The sequence below is a fragment of the Oncorhynchus gorbuscha genome, linkage group LG22 (assembly GCF_021184085.1).
Source record: "Oncorhynchus gorbuscha isolate QuinsamMale2020 ecotype Even-year linkage group LG22, OgorEven_v1.0, whole genome shotgun sequence".
NCBI lineage: Eukaryota > Metazoa > Chordata > Actinopteri > Salmoniformes > Salmonidae > Oncorhynchus > Oncorhynchus gorbuscha.
In genome coordinates this window covers 49,155,092-49,169,214 of record NC_060194.1, presented here as the reverse complement: position 1 = coordinate 49,169,214, position 14,123 = coordinate 49,155,092, and the positions used below count along the sequence as shown (strand labels likewise).

At 47.8% G+C, this 14,123-nt stretch overlaps 1 protein-coding gene across 1 annotated transcript in view; it reads left to right on the top strand.

The window, feature by feature from the left end:
* LOC124009465 (piezo-type mechanosensitive ion channel component 2-like) overlaps positions 1-13,281 on the top strand; it is a gene marked incomplete at its 5' end in the record, with an annotated part of 249,921 nt that extends 236,640 nt beyond the window's left edge. Inside the window, 7 exon segments of the mRNA XM_046321275.1 lie at positions 3,656-3,844; positions 4,273-4,368; positions 4,482-4,651; positions 7,472-7,588; positions 7,744-7,823; positions 8,316-8,514; positions 13,029-13,281. Coding sequence (XP_046177231.1) covers positions 3,656-3,844; positions 4,273-4,368; positions 4,482-4,651; positions 7,472-7,588; positions 7,744-7,823; positions 8,316-8,514; positions 13,029-13,281 — 1,104 coding nt within the window.
* Between the last annotated feature and the right edge of the window lie 842 nt (positions 13,282-14,123).

Sequence of the window (14,123 nt, the reverse complement as noted above, 5' to 3'; positions counted from 1 at the left end):
TTAGCTTAGCCCACTCAGCTAGAACCTAGAGAAGGCCCAGAGTTAGCTTAGCCCACTCAGCTAGAACCTAGAGAAGGACCAGTGTTAGCTTAGCCCACTCAGCTAGAACCTAGAGAAGGCCCGGTGTTAGCTTAGCCCACTCAGCTAGAACCTAGAGAAGGCCCAATGTTAGCTTAGCCCACTCAGCTAGAACCTAGAGAAGGCCCGGTGTTAGCTTAGCCCACTCAGCTAGAACCTAGAGAAGGCCCGGTGTTAGCTTAGCCCACTCAGCTAGAACCTAGAGAAGGCCCAGTGTTAGCTTAGCCCACTCAGCTAGAACCTAGAGAAGGCCCGGTGTTAGCTTAGCCCACTCAGGTAGAACCTAGAGAAGGCCCAGTGTTAGTTTAGCCCACTCAGCTAGAACCTAGAGAAGGCCCGGTGTTAGCTTAGCCCACTCAGCTAGAACCTAGAGAAGGCCCAGTGTTAGCTTAGCCCATTCAGCTAGAACCTAGAGAAGGCCCATCACTGCCTTCTGGTTTTTATATATGTTTTTATATATATATTTTTCCACAAGCTGCATTTGTGTTGCAAAGTTAGATTTGATTGAAACTTTAGCTCTGGGAGTTTAGACTTCAGGTCCTCAGCTCTTCAGGTCTAAGGCAAGATTAACCAGATAACCATGGACAGGACAGGATACAATCCACTCATCATGGGAGCGTGGTCACAGAACCAACCACCTTACATCACATAACTCTATGGATGCATCCCAAATGGCACCCTATTCCCTATAGCCTAGTGGTTAGAGCGTTGGACTAGTAACCGGAAGGTTGCGAGTTCAAACCCCTGAGCTGACAAGGTACAAATCTGTCGTTCTGCCCCTGAACAGGCGGTTAGGTTAACCCACTGTTCCCAGGCCATCATTGAAAATAAGAATTTGTTCTTAACTGACTTGCCTAGTTAAATAAAGGTAAAAAAATAAATAAAATAAAATAAATATAGTGCAATACTTTTGACCAGGACCCACTGGCACCATATTGCCTATGGACTATTTGGGACCTGGTCACTTTATATGGCACAAGGGTGCCATTTCAGAGGTACCCTCAGTCCATAACTATAGTCCTCTCCTCTCCAGTGGTATCCTCGGTCCATAACTATAGTCCTCCTCTCCTCTCCAGTGGTACCCTCAGTCCATAACTATAGTCCTCCTCTCCTCTCCAGTGGTACCCTCAGTCCATAACTATAGTCCTCTCCTCTCCAGTGGTACCCTCAGTCCATAACTATAGTCCTCTCCTCTCCAGTGGTATCCTCAGTCCATAACTATAGTCCTCTCCTCTCCAGTGGTATCCTCAGTCCATAACTATAGTCCTCTCCTCTCCAGTGGTACCCTCAGTCCATAACTATAGTCCTCTCCTCTCCAGTGGTACCCTCAGTCCATAACTATAGTCCTCTCCTCTCCAGTGGTATCCTCGGTCCTTAACTATAGTCCACCTCGCCTCTCCAGTGGTATCCTCAGTACATAACTATAGTCCTCCTCGCCTCTCCAGTGGTATCCTCAGTACATAACTATAGTCCTCCTCTCCTCTCCAGTGGTATCCTCGGTCCATAACTATAGTCCTCCTCGCCTCTCCAGTGGTATCCTCAGTCCATAACTATAGTCCTCCTCTCCTCTCCAGTGGTACCCTCAGTCCATAACTATAGTCCTCTCCTCTCCAGTGGTATCCTCAGTCCATAACTATAGTCCTCTCCTCTCCAGTGGTATCCTCGGTCCATAACTATAGTCCTCCTCTCCTCTTCAGTGGTATCCTCAGTCCATAACTATAGTCCTCCTCTCCTCTCCAGTGGTATCCTCAGTCCATAACTATTGTCCTCCTCTCCAGTGGTACCCTCAGTCCATAACTATAGTCCTCTCCTCTCCAGTGGTATCCTCGGTCCTTAACTATAGTCCTCCTCTCCTCTCCAGTGGTACCCTCAGTCCATAACTATAGTCCTCCTCTCCTCTCCAGTGGTACCCTCAGTCCATAACTATAGTCCTCTCCTCTCCAGTGGTACCCTCAGTCCATAACTATAGTCCTCTCCTCTCCAGTGGTATCCTCAGTCCATAACTATAGTCCTCTCCTCTCCAGTGGTATCCTCAGTCCATAACTATAGTCCTCTCCTCTCCAGTGGTACCCTCAGTCCATAACTATAGTCCTCTCCTCTCCAGTGGTACCCTCAGTCCATAACTATAGTCCTCTCCTCTCCAGTGGTATCCTCGGTCCTTAACTATAGTCCACCTCGCCTCTCCAGTGGTATCCTCAGTACATAACTATAGTCCTCCTCGCCTCTCCAGTGGTATCCTCAGTACATAACTATAGTCCTCCTCTCCTCTCCAGTGGTATCCTCGGTCCATAACTATAGTCCTCCTCGCCTCTCCAGTGGTATCCTCAGTCCATAACTATAGTCCTCCTCTCCTCTCCAGTGGTACCCTCAGTCCATAACTATAGTCCTCTCCTCTCCAGTGGTATCCTCAGTCCATAACTATAGTCCTCTCCTCTCCAGTGGTATCCTCGGTCCATAACTATAGTCCTCCTCTCCTCTTCAGTGGTATCCTCAGTCCATAACTATAGTCCTCCTCTCCTCTCCAGTGGTATCCTCAGTCCATAACTATTGTCCTCCTCTCCAGTGGTACCCTCAGTCCATAACTATAGTCCTCTCCTCTCCAGTGGTATCCTCGGTCCTTAACTATAGTCCACCTCGCCTCTCCAGTGGTATCCTCAGTACATAACTATAGTCCTCCTCGCCTCTCCAGTGGTATCCTCAGTACATAACTATAGTCCTCCTCTCCTCTCCAGTGGTATCCTCGGTCCATAACTATAGTCCTCCTCGCCTCTCCAGTGGTATCCTCAGTCCATAACTATAGTCCTCCTCTCCTCTCCAGTGGTACCCTCAGTCCATAACTATAGTCCTCTCCTCTCCAGTGGTATCCTCAGTCCATAACTATAGTCCTCTCCTCTCCAGTGGTATCCTCGGTCCATAACTATAGTCCTCCTCTCCTCTTCAGTGGTATCCTCAGTCCATAACTATAGTCCTCCTCTCCTCTCCAGTGGTATCCTCAGTCCATAACTATTGTCCTCCTCTCCAGTGGTATCCTCAGTCCATAACTATAGTCCTCTCCTCTCCCTTGGTATCCTCAGTCCATAACTATTGTCCTCCTCTCCAGTGGTATCCTCAGTCCATAACTATAGTCCTCTCCTCTCCCTTGGTATCCTCAGTCCATAACTATTGTCCTCCTCTCCAGTGGTATCCTCAGTCCATATCTATAGTCCTCTCCTCTCCAGTGGTATCCTCAGTCCATAACTATTGTCCTCCTCTCCAGTGGTATCCTCAGTCCATAACTATAGTCCTCCTCTCCAGTGGTATCCTCAGTCCATAACTATAGTCCTCTCCTCTCCCTTGGTATCCTCAGTCTATAACTATAGTCCTCCTCTCCAGTGGTATCCTCAGTCCATAACTATAGTCCTCCTCTCCAGTGGTATCCTGAGTCCATAACTATAGTCCTCCTCTCCTCTCCAGTGGTATCCTCAGTCCATAACTATAGTCCTCTCCTCTCCCTTGGTATCCTCAGTCCATAACTAAAGTCCTCTCCTCTCCAGTGGTTTCCTCAGTCCATAACTATAGTCCTGCTCTCCCCCTCCAGAGATACCCCCAGCCGCGGGGCCAGGCGAAGAAGCCGGTGGTGAAGTATGGGATGGGAGGGATGATCGTCATGCTTCTGATCTGTATCATCTGGTTCCCTCTACTCTTCATGTCTCTGGTCAAGTCTGTGGTGGGGGTGGTCAACAAACCACTGGACGTCTCCTTCTCCATCACCCTGGCCGGGTTCCAGGTACTGTAACAGAACTAAGGCTCTGCTACTGATAGGTCCATCAGTTGCTCGGGTTCGAGATGAATCCGTCTGTCCGTCAGTCAGACAGACAGTCCAGTCTCGTGTGACATTAGTTGGGCATTATGGGTACATTGGAATTGACCCAACCTGTTTTTGTGACTTGCTGTTCTGTAGATTACATCCTAAATTGTGTTTTCCAGCCCATAGAGATAGTTAGAGAACTCATCCTTGTAGCTGTGTCATTGCGGCGTTTGTGACAGCACCCACGATTTAAAACTATCTCCATTGTGAAATAGTCAATTTACTTATAATTATCATTATTATTATTGTTGTAAAGCTAATATTGGCGATTTACAAGCCAGCCACCTGTCCATGCTAAAACAGTTTACACCAGAGATGAGTTCTCTAACTAAGTCCATCTTTTCCAGCCCATCTTCACAATGAGTGCTCAGCAGAACCAGCTCAGAGAAGTCTCCAACCATGAATTCCATAACACATTCATGAGGTCATACCTCAGCGACCCTGTAAGTGCACGGTTACAAGTATTTCATGCAACTACTATGTGTGTCGTCGTCTCACTGGGATGGGTGGGCCGAGCACAGGGTAAATCTCCATAGTGATTGTGTCCTCTGTACAGGAAGCGATGCAGTGGTTGGAGTCCTACATGCCAGAGGACCTGACCATAGCTGAGTTGGAGGGCAGCTCTAACAGTCTGTGGACCATCAGTCCTCCCAGTAGAACTAACATCATGAAGATGCTCAGCTCCAAGGAGCAGTTCCCCATTACTGTAGCTTGGTCTATCCAACGGTAAGAACAGTCCCCCATCACTGTAGCTTGGTCTGTCCAACGGTAAGAACAGTCCCCCATTACTGTAGCTTGGTCTGTCCAACGGTAAGAACAGTCCCCCATCACTGTAGCTTGGTCTATCCAACAGTAAGAACAGTTCCCCATCACTGTAGCTTGGTCTATCCAACGGTAAGAACAGTCCCCCATCACTGTAGCTTGGTCTATCCAACGGTAAGAACAGTTCCCCATTACTGTAGCTTGGTCTGTCCAAAGGTAAGAACAGTCCCCCATCACTGTAGCTTGGTCTATCCAACGGTAAGAACAGTCTCCCATCACTGTAGCTTGGTCTATCCAACGGTAAGAACAGTCTCCCATCACTGTAGCTTGGTCTATCCAACGGTAAGAACAGTCTCCCATCACTGTAGCTTGGTCTGTCCAACGGTAAGAACAGTTCCCCATTACTGTAGCTTGGTCTGTCCAACAGTACGAACAGTTCCCCATCACTGTAGCTTGGTCTATCCAACGGTAAGAACAGTCCCCCATCACTGTAGCTTGGTCTATCCAACGGTAAGAACAGTTCCCCATTACTGTAGTGTAAAGTAGTGTAGAGTAGTGTAGTGTAGAGTAGAGTAGAGTAGAGTAGAGTTGAGTAAAGTAGAGTTGAGTAAAGTAGAGTTGAGTAGAGTAGAGTATAGTTGAGTAGAATAAAGTAGAGTAGAGTAGAGTAGAGTAGAGTAGAGTAGAGTAGAGTAGAGTAGAGTAGAGTAGAGTAGAGTAGAGTAGAGTAGAGTAGAGTAGAGTAGAGTAAAGTACACATTGGACAGCATTGCACATGTAACCGATGTGAAATGGCTAGCTAGTTAGCGGTGGTGCGCGCCAATAGTGTTTCGATCGGTGACGTCACTCGCTCTGAGACCTTAAGTAGTGGTTCCCCTTGCTCTGCAAGGGCCGCGGCTTTTGTGGAGCGATGGGTAACGATGCTTTGAGGGTGACTGTTGATGTGTGCAGAGGATCCCTGGTTCGAGCCCAGGTTGGGGCGAGGAGAGGGACGGAAGCTATACTGTTACACATATCATTGCATATCATTGCACATCATTGCACTATAAGCCACTGATGCAGACCTTTGGAACATCTACATTTGAAAAAGTCGAATAAATCCTTGTAATATAGCCTACACCATCACAATAAATCCATTATTTATTTTAGACAAGTCTAAAGACTATAAAAAAATAAAGAGAGTCGCACGCTCTATATATAAACTCATTTATTGGTGTAACGTGTACGCTGGGATTCAGGAAGCAAGTATCAGAAGTGAATAATTGTATAAATAAACGAACATGGAACAAAACAAGAAACACGGGTAGCGAACAGACATGAAACATATAAACAGAAACAATAACGCCTGGGGACGGTAATCAGGTAGGAAGAACCAAAGGGAGTGACTAGTGATAGGGAAGGTAATCAGACAGGTGATTGAGTCCAGGTGAGTCTGATGAGGAGCTGATGCGTGTAACGATGGTGACAGGTGTGCCTAATAATGTGCAGTCTGACGACCTTGAGCACCGTGTCAGTACCCCCTCCCTGATGCGCAGCTCCAACCGCAGGACGCTGACAAGAGGGACAGTCCCGAGGACCAGGAATGGGCTGGTCACTTCAGCTGAGGTGCGGGAGCCTGACGAACTGGGCCGAGGCGCGGGAGCCTGACGAACTGGGCCGAGGCGCGAGAGCCTCACAAACCGACCGAGGCGCGGGAGACTGACGAGCCGGCCGAGGTGCGGGAGCCTAACGAACAGGGCCGAGGCGCGAAAGACTGACGAGCCGGCCGAGGCGCGGGAGCCTGAAGAGCCGGCCGAGGCGCGGGAGCCTCACGAGTAGTCTATTTCAGATGAACAGATGCTCTGAGTTGTCCTTATTTTATGCCCTAATCTGGCTATGCCATATGGCTGTGAGCAACACTAGTTCATTTAGCAGACAAGATTTGCTTAGAATTCTGTGGCATTCTTTTATAGTATGAAGAATACAATGCCTTAATGTGTTTTTGTTCTTGCTGGGCCCCAGGAAGAGTAGCTGCTGCCTTGGCAGGAACTAATGGGGATCCATAATAAACCCCAGGAAGAGTAGCCTCTTCCTTGGCAGGAACTAATGGGGATCCATAATAAACCCCAGGAAGAGTAGCTGCTGCCTTGCCAGGAATTAATGGGGATCCATAATAAACCCCAGGAAGAGTAGCTGCTGCCTTGGCAGGAACTAATGGGGATCCATAATAAACCTCAGGAAGAGTAGCTGCTGTCTTGACAGGAACTAATGGGGATCCATAATAAACCCCAGGAAGAGTAGCTGCTGCCTTGGCAGGAACTAATGGGGATCCATAATAAACCTCAGGAAGAGTAGCTGCTGCATTGGCAGGAACTAATGGGGATCCATAATAAACCCCAGGAAGAGTAGCTGCTGCCTTGGCAGGAACTAATGGGGATCCATAATAAACCTCAGGAAGAGTAGCTGCTGCCTTGACAGGAACTAATGGGGATCCATAATAAACCCCAGGAAGAGTAGCTGCTGCCTTGGCAGGAACTAATGGGGATCCATAATAAACCTCAGGAAGAGTAGCTGCTGCCTTGACAGGAACTAATGGGGATCCATAATAAACCCCAGGAAGAGTAGCTGCTGCCTTGGCAGGAACTAATGGGGATCCATAATAAACCCCAGGAAGAGTAGCTGCTGCCTTGGCAGGAACTAATGGGGGTCCATAATAAATAAAAATACAAATTATGGCCAAGTCAGACTATGTATGTAGCGAATGATCAGGCCAAGATTTTAGATGTTGTGTATTGTCTGAAACAGGAACCCGACTCTGGGAGCGAAGGCTGAGTTTTCTACAGGGAAGAAAGTGATGTTTCTGGATGATAAGACCAAGCTGGAGCTATTCCTACTGCTCAATGGGACCAGAAAAGACGGAGTGTGAGTGTACTTTTAATTCATGTATTTGTCAATTAAACAATTTAAATAAATAAAAAATCAAACTATTTTTATTTTAAAAACTAATCTGAAATATTAGTGACTGTATTCCCTTCCCGGATGTTAGTAACAGCATGTTGTAATTCCTCTGTTGCCAGGGTGATAAAACATGGCTTCCAACGGTATCTCCGAGCCCCGACTGACTCTGAGGCCAAACCCATAGAGCAGCTGTCTACGGGTAAAGCTGCATTTAAACATCTCAATACACTTTACACAAATATACAATAAAATACATTTAAAAAACAAGACATTAGTCTAACACTTATCTTTATATCTGACTTTCGTGATGGTTATGTTGTAATGGTGTTAGTTGTCAATCATCTTGTCTTTATTGTATTATTTGCTTGTTGTCAGTAGTGTTATAGCGTAGGGCTTGAATCAATCCGTATCGTGGAAGTTCTGTGCTATAGTGCAATTTAAAGGCAATGTTCCCGCGTTTGTGGAGACTGCATTCACGGTAAACGCTCAATTGGAAATGACATTTTAATTTAAAATCGCGCTATAGAATCGAGCTGCGTTTATTGTCAATCATGTTATTTTGAAGCCAAAAGGTACTTTTTCCACATTGTGTAGACTAAAGTTTTTCTTATTCTACTCATTGTCTTATAGACGTGTTTATGAACATTAAAAACACAATGGTATTATATTCCATTCTATTCTATTCCTCCAGAGGAAGTATCCATCACTTTGGCATTAGAGCGTTTACATAATGATTCAGAGGGGGTCCAGGAGTGGTGGATCGTGAACCAGACTAGTCCGGGAAAGATCAACGTTCGTAGCCCCAAGAATCTGTACAACGCTGGGCTGGAGCTCTATGTCTTCAGCGATCAGGTCAGCCCTCCTAGTCTGGGCTTTCTGGCTGGATACGGGTGAGTAGAACAAACATAGCATAGCATCACATGAAATCACACCTAACACACATGTGAAATCTCTGCCCTGGCAGTGTTTGCTAGCGAGCCCAACATTTTTGTTTTAACACTTTTGATAAAGAAAGTGTCCTCCCTATCAACTAGCTGTCAGTGTCCTCCCTATCAACTAGCTGTCAGTGTCCTCCCTATCAGCTAGCTGTCAGTGTCCTCCCTATCAGCTAGCTGTCAGTGTCAGTGTCCTCCCTATCAACTAGCTGTCAGTGTCCTCCCTATCAACTAGCTGTCAGTGTCAGTGTCCTCCCTATCAACTAGCTGTCAGTGTCCTCCCTATCAACTAGCTGTCAGTGTCCTCCCTATCAGCTAGCTGTCAGTGTCCTCTCTATCAGCTAGCTGTCAGTGTCCTCCCTATCAGCTAGCTATTAGTGTCCTCCCTATCAGCTAGCTATTAGTGTCCTCCCTATCAGCTAGCTATTAGTGTCCTCCCTATCAGCTAGCTATTAGTGTCCTCCCTATCAGCTAGCTATTAGTGTCCTCCCTATCAGCTAGCTATTAGTGTCCTCCCTATCAGCTAGCTATTAGTGTCCTCCCTATCAGCTAGCTATTAGTGTCCTCCCTATCAGCTAGCTATTAGTGTCCTCCCTATCAGCTAGCTGTCAGTGTCCTCCCTATCAGCTAGCTGTCAGTGTCCTCCCTATCAACTAGCTGTCAGTGTCCTCCCTATCAACTAGCTGTCAGTGTCCTCCCTATCAGCTAGCTGTCAGTGTCCTCCCTATCAACTAGCTGTCAGTGTCCTCCCTATCAGCTAGCTGTCAGTGTCCTCCCTATCAACTAGCTGTCAGTGTCCTCCCTATCAGCTAGCTGTCAGTGTCCTCCCTATCAACTAGCTGTCAGTGTCCTCCCTATCAGCTAGCTGTCAGTGTCCTCCCTATCAACTAGCTGTCAGTGTCCTCCCTATCAGCTAGCTGTCAGTGTCCTCCCTATCAGCTAGCTATTAGTGTCCTCCCTATCAGCTAGCTATTAGTGTCCTCCCTATCAGCTAGCTGTCAGTGTCCTCCCTATCAACTAGCTGTCAGTGTCCTCCCTATCAGCTAGCTGTTAGTGTCAGTGTCCTCCCTATCAGCTAGCTGTTAGTGTCAGTGTCCTCCCTATCAGCTAGCTGTTAGTGTCAGTGTCCTCCCTATCAACTAGCTGTCAGTGTCAGTGTCCTCCCTATCAACTAGCTGTTAGTGTCAGTGTCCTCCCTATCAGCTAGCTGTCAGTGTCAGTGTCCTCCCTATCAGCTAGCTGTCAGTGTCAGTGTCCTCCCTATCAACTAGCTGTCAGTGTCCTCCCTATCAGCTAGCTGTCAGTGTCAGTGTCCTCCCTATCAACTAGCTGTCAGTGGCCTCCCTATCAGCTAGCTGTCAGTGTCCTCCCTATCAGCTAGCTGTCAGTGTCAGTGTCCTCCCTATCAACTAGCTGTCAGTGTCCTCCCTATCAGCTAGCTGTCAGTGTCAGTGTCCTCCCTATCAACTAGCTGTCAGTGGCCTCCCTATCAGCTAGCTGTCAGTGTCCTCCCTATCAGCTAGCTGTCAGTGTCCTCCCTATCAGCTAGCTGTCAGTGTCCTCCCTATCAGCTAGCTATTAGTGTCAGTGTCCTCCCTATCAGCTAGCTATTAGTGTCAGTGTCCTCCCTATCAGCTAGCTGTCAGTGTCCTCCCTATCAGCTAGCTGTCAGTGTCCTCCCTATCAGCTAGCTATTAGTGTCAGTGTCCTCCCTATCAGCTAGCTATTAGTGTCAGTGTCCTCCCTATCAGCTAGCTGTCAGTGTCAGTGTCCTCCCTATCAACTAGCTGTCAGTGTCCTCCCTATCAACTAGCTGTCAGTGTCCTCCCTATCAGCTAGCTGTCAGTGTCCTCCCTATCAGCTAGCTGTCAGTGTCCTCCCTATCAGCTAGCTGTCAGTGTCAGTGTCCTCCCTATCAACTAGCTGTCAGTGTCAGTGTCCTCCCTATCAACTAGCTGTCAGTGTCAGTGTCCTCCCTATCAGCTAGCTATTAGTGTCAGTGTCCTCCCTATCAACTAGCTGTCAGTGTCCTCCCTATCAACTAGCTGTCAGTGTCCTCCCTATCAGCTAGCTGTCAGTGTCCTCCCTATCAGCTAGCTGTCAGTGTCCTCCCTATCAGCTAGCTGTCAGTGTCAGTGTCCTCCCTATCAACTAGCTGTCAGTGTCAGTGTCCTCCCTATCAACTAGCTGTCAGTGTCCTCCCTATCAGCTAGCTGTCAGTGTCAGTGTCCTCCCTATCAGCTAGCTGTCAGTGTCCTCCCTATCAACTAGCTGTCAGTGTCCTCCCTATCAGCTAGCTGTCAGTGTCCTCCCTATCAGCTAGCTGTTAGTGTCCTCCCTATCAGCTAGCTGTTAGTGTCCTCCCTATCAGCTAGCTATTAGTGTCAGTGTCCTCCCTATCAACTAGCTGTCAGTGTCCTCCCTATCAACTAGCTGTCAGTGTCCTCCCTATCAGCTAGCTGTTAGTGTCAGTGTCCTCCCTATCAGCTAGCTGTCAGTGTCCTCCCTATCAACTAGCTGTCAGTGTCCTCCCTATCAGCTAGATGTCAGTGTCCTCCCTATCAGCTAGCTGTCAGTGTCCTCCCTATCAGCTAGCTGTTAGTGTCAGTGTCCTCCCTATCAACTAGCTGTCAGTGTCCTCCCTATCAGCTAGCTGTCAGTGTCCTCCCTATCAGCTAGCTGTCAGTGTCAGTGTCCTCCCTATCAGCTAGCTGTCAGTGTCAGTGTCCTCCCTATCAACTAGCTGTCAGTGTCCTCCCTATCAGCTAGCTGTCAGTGTCCTCCCTATCAACTAGCTGTCAGTGTCCTCCCTATCAGCTAGCTGTCAGTGTCCTCCCTATCAACTAGCTGTCAGTGTCCTCCCTATCAACTAGCTGTCAGTGTCCTCCCTATCAACTAGCTGTCAGTGTCCTCCCTATCAGCTAGCTGTCAGTGTCCTCTCTATCAACTAGCTGTCAGTGTCCTCTCTATCAACTAGCTGTCAGTGTCCTCTCTATCAGCTAGCTGTCAGTGTCAGTGTCCTCCCTATCAACTAGCTGTCAGTGTCCTCTCTATCAGCTAGCTGTCAGTGTCAGTGTCCTCCCTATCAACTAGCTGTCAGTGTCCTCTCTATCAGCTAGCTGTCAGTGTCAGTGTCCTCCCTATCAACTAGCTGTCAGTGTCCTCCCTATCAGCTAGCTGTCAGTGTCCCTATCAGCTAGCTGTCAGTGTCAGTGGCCTCCCTATCAGCTAGCTGTCAGTGTCAGTGGCCTCCCTATCAACTAGCTGTCAGTGTCCTCCCTATCAGCTAGCTGTCAGTGTCAGTGGCCTCCCTATCAGCTAGCTGTCAGTGTCAGTGGCCTCCCTATCAACTAGCTGTCAGTGTCCTCCCTATCAGCTAGCTGTCAGTGTCAGTGTCCTCCCTATCAGCTAGCTATTAGTGTCAGTGTCCTCCCTATCAACTAGCTGTCAGTGTCAGTGTCCTCCCTATCAACTAGCTGTCAGTGTCAGTGTCCTCCCTATCAACTAGCTGTCAGTGTCAGTGTCCTCCCTATCAACTAGCTGTCAGTGTCCTCCCTATCAGCTAGCTGTCAGTGTCCTCCCTATCAGCTAGCTGTCAGTGTCCTCCCTATCAGCTAGCTGTCAGTGTCCTCCCTATCAACTAGCTGTCAGTGTCCTCCCTATCAGCTAGCTGTCAGTGTCAGTGGCCTCCCTATCAGCTAGCTGTCAGTGTCAGTGGCCTCCCTATCAGCTAGCTGTCAGTGTCAGTGTCCTCCCTATCAGCTAGCTGTCAGTGTCAGTGTCCTCCCTATCAGCTAGCTGTCAGTGTCCTCCCTATCAGCTAGCTGTCAGTGTCAGTGTCCTCCCTATCAGCTAGATGTCAGTGTCCTCCCTATCAGCTAGCTGTCAGTGGCCTCCCTATCAGCTAGCTGTCAGTGTCAGTGTCCTCCCCTCCCAAGGGTTAGAAGACTTGTTTCCATGTTGGTCCTCTATTGGTTGCAGGGCAAAAACAAGTGACCTGGGCACTCATCAAGTTCAATTATATACACTTCATATACGAAACACCCCTTCAAATTAGTGGATTGGACAATTTCAGTCACACCCATTGCTAGCATGCAATCTCCATAGACAAACACTGGCAGTAGAATGGCCTTACTGAAGAGCTCAGTGACTTTCAACGTGGCACCGTCATAGGATGCCACCTTTCCATCAAGTCACTTCAAATCACTTAGAGACATACCCAGAAAGACTCACAAGTTTTGTAAATTAGATATTTGTGTATTTCATTTTCAAAACATTTTTTTTTTAAATAATCCAAAAACAAGTTTTCACTTTGCCATTATTGGGTATTGTTTGTAGTTGGGTGAGGAAAAAAAGGAATTTAACGTTGAATTTAGACTGTAAACAACAACATGTGGAATAAGTCAAGGAGCATGCATTCTTTCTGAAGGCACAATTACAGTATCTCCTTATCTCTTCCTCTCCTCCAGGATCATGGGTCTGTACGCCTCCGTGGTGCTCGTCATCGGTAAGTTCGTCCGTGAGTTCTTCAGCGGTATCTCCCACACCATCATGTTCGAGGAGCTGCCCAACGTGGACCGCATCCTGAAGCTGTGCACCGACATCTTCCTGGTCCGAGAGACGGGAGAGCTGGACCTGGAGGAAGACATGTACGCTAAACTCATCTTCCTCTATCGCTCGCCTGAGACTATGATCAAATGGACCAGGGAAAAGACTCAGTGAGCTTGGCTGTAAAAGGCTAGAAGTTTCAATCCCCTTTCAATGTGGATAGAAGTTTAAAAGTATTAACCTCCCACTGGTCTCTGGGATGTTGAAGTTGTGGATGGACTCGATCCAGACAGACCGGTTTTGCTGACACTTTAGTCAGTTCTTAAACTGTTAGTCATTTTTATGGAAGTAGACCTCCGAGGAGGAAGGAAGGGCCAAAGCTTGCCGGCCCCTGTTGCAACAACAAAAAAACGAAACACTGGGTTCTTCGATTTCATTTCAGCAAGCCATGACACCGACCATCTCAGATTTTTCTGAAATAGTTTGTAGTTTGATAAAGATGATATAAACATTCCTGCAAAATTATTTTGTTGAAAGACAATTTGAAATCTGAGAAATTAAGCTAATTGATTGCACACAAATCATCAATTTCAATTTAAATACCAAACATCCAATTTGGACCAAACCACTTATTTGGATTTGTTTGGGGGGGGTTACAGGCACAACATGCATGTCAATTTACACATCTAGTTTATACCACATGTACCCACAGCCAAACATCACCCCCAACTCTCCATCCCATTCCCCAACAGCACAACATCACCCCCAACTCCCCATCCCATTTCCCCCAGCACAACATAACCCCCAACTCCCCATCCCATTCCCCCCAGCACATCACCCTCAACTCCCCATCCCATTCCCCCCACCACAACATCACCCCCAACTCCCCATCCCATTCCCCCCAGCCAAACATCACCCCAACTCCCCATTCCCCCCAGCCAAACATCACCCCCAACTCCCCATCCCATTCCCCCCAGCCAAACATCACCCCCAACTCCCCATCCCATTCCCCCCAG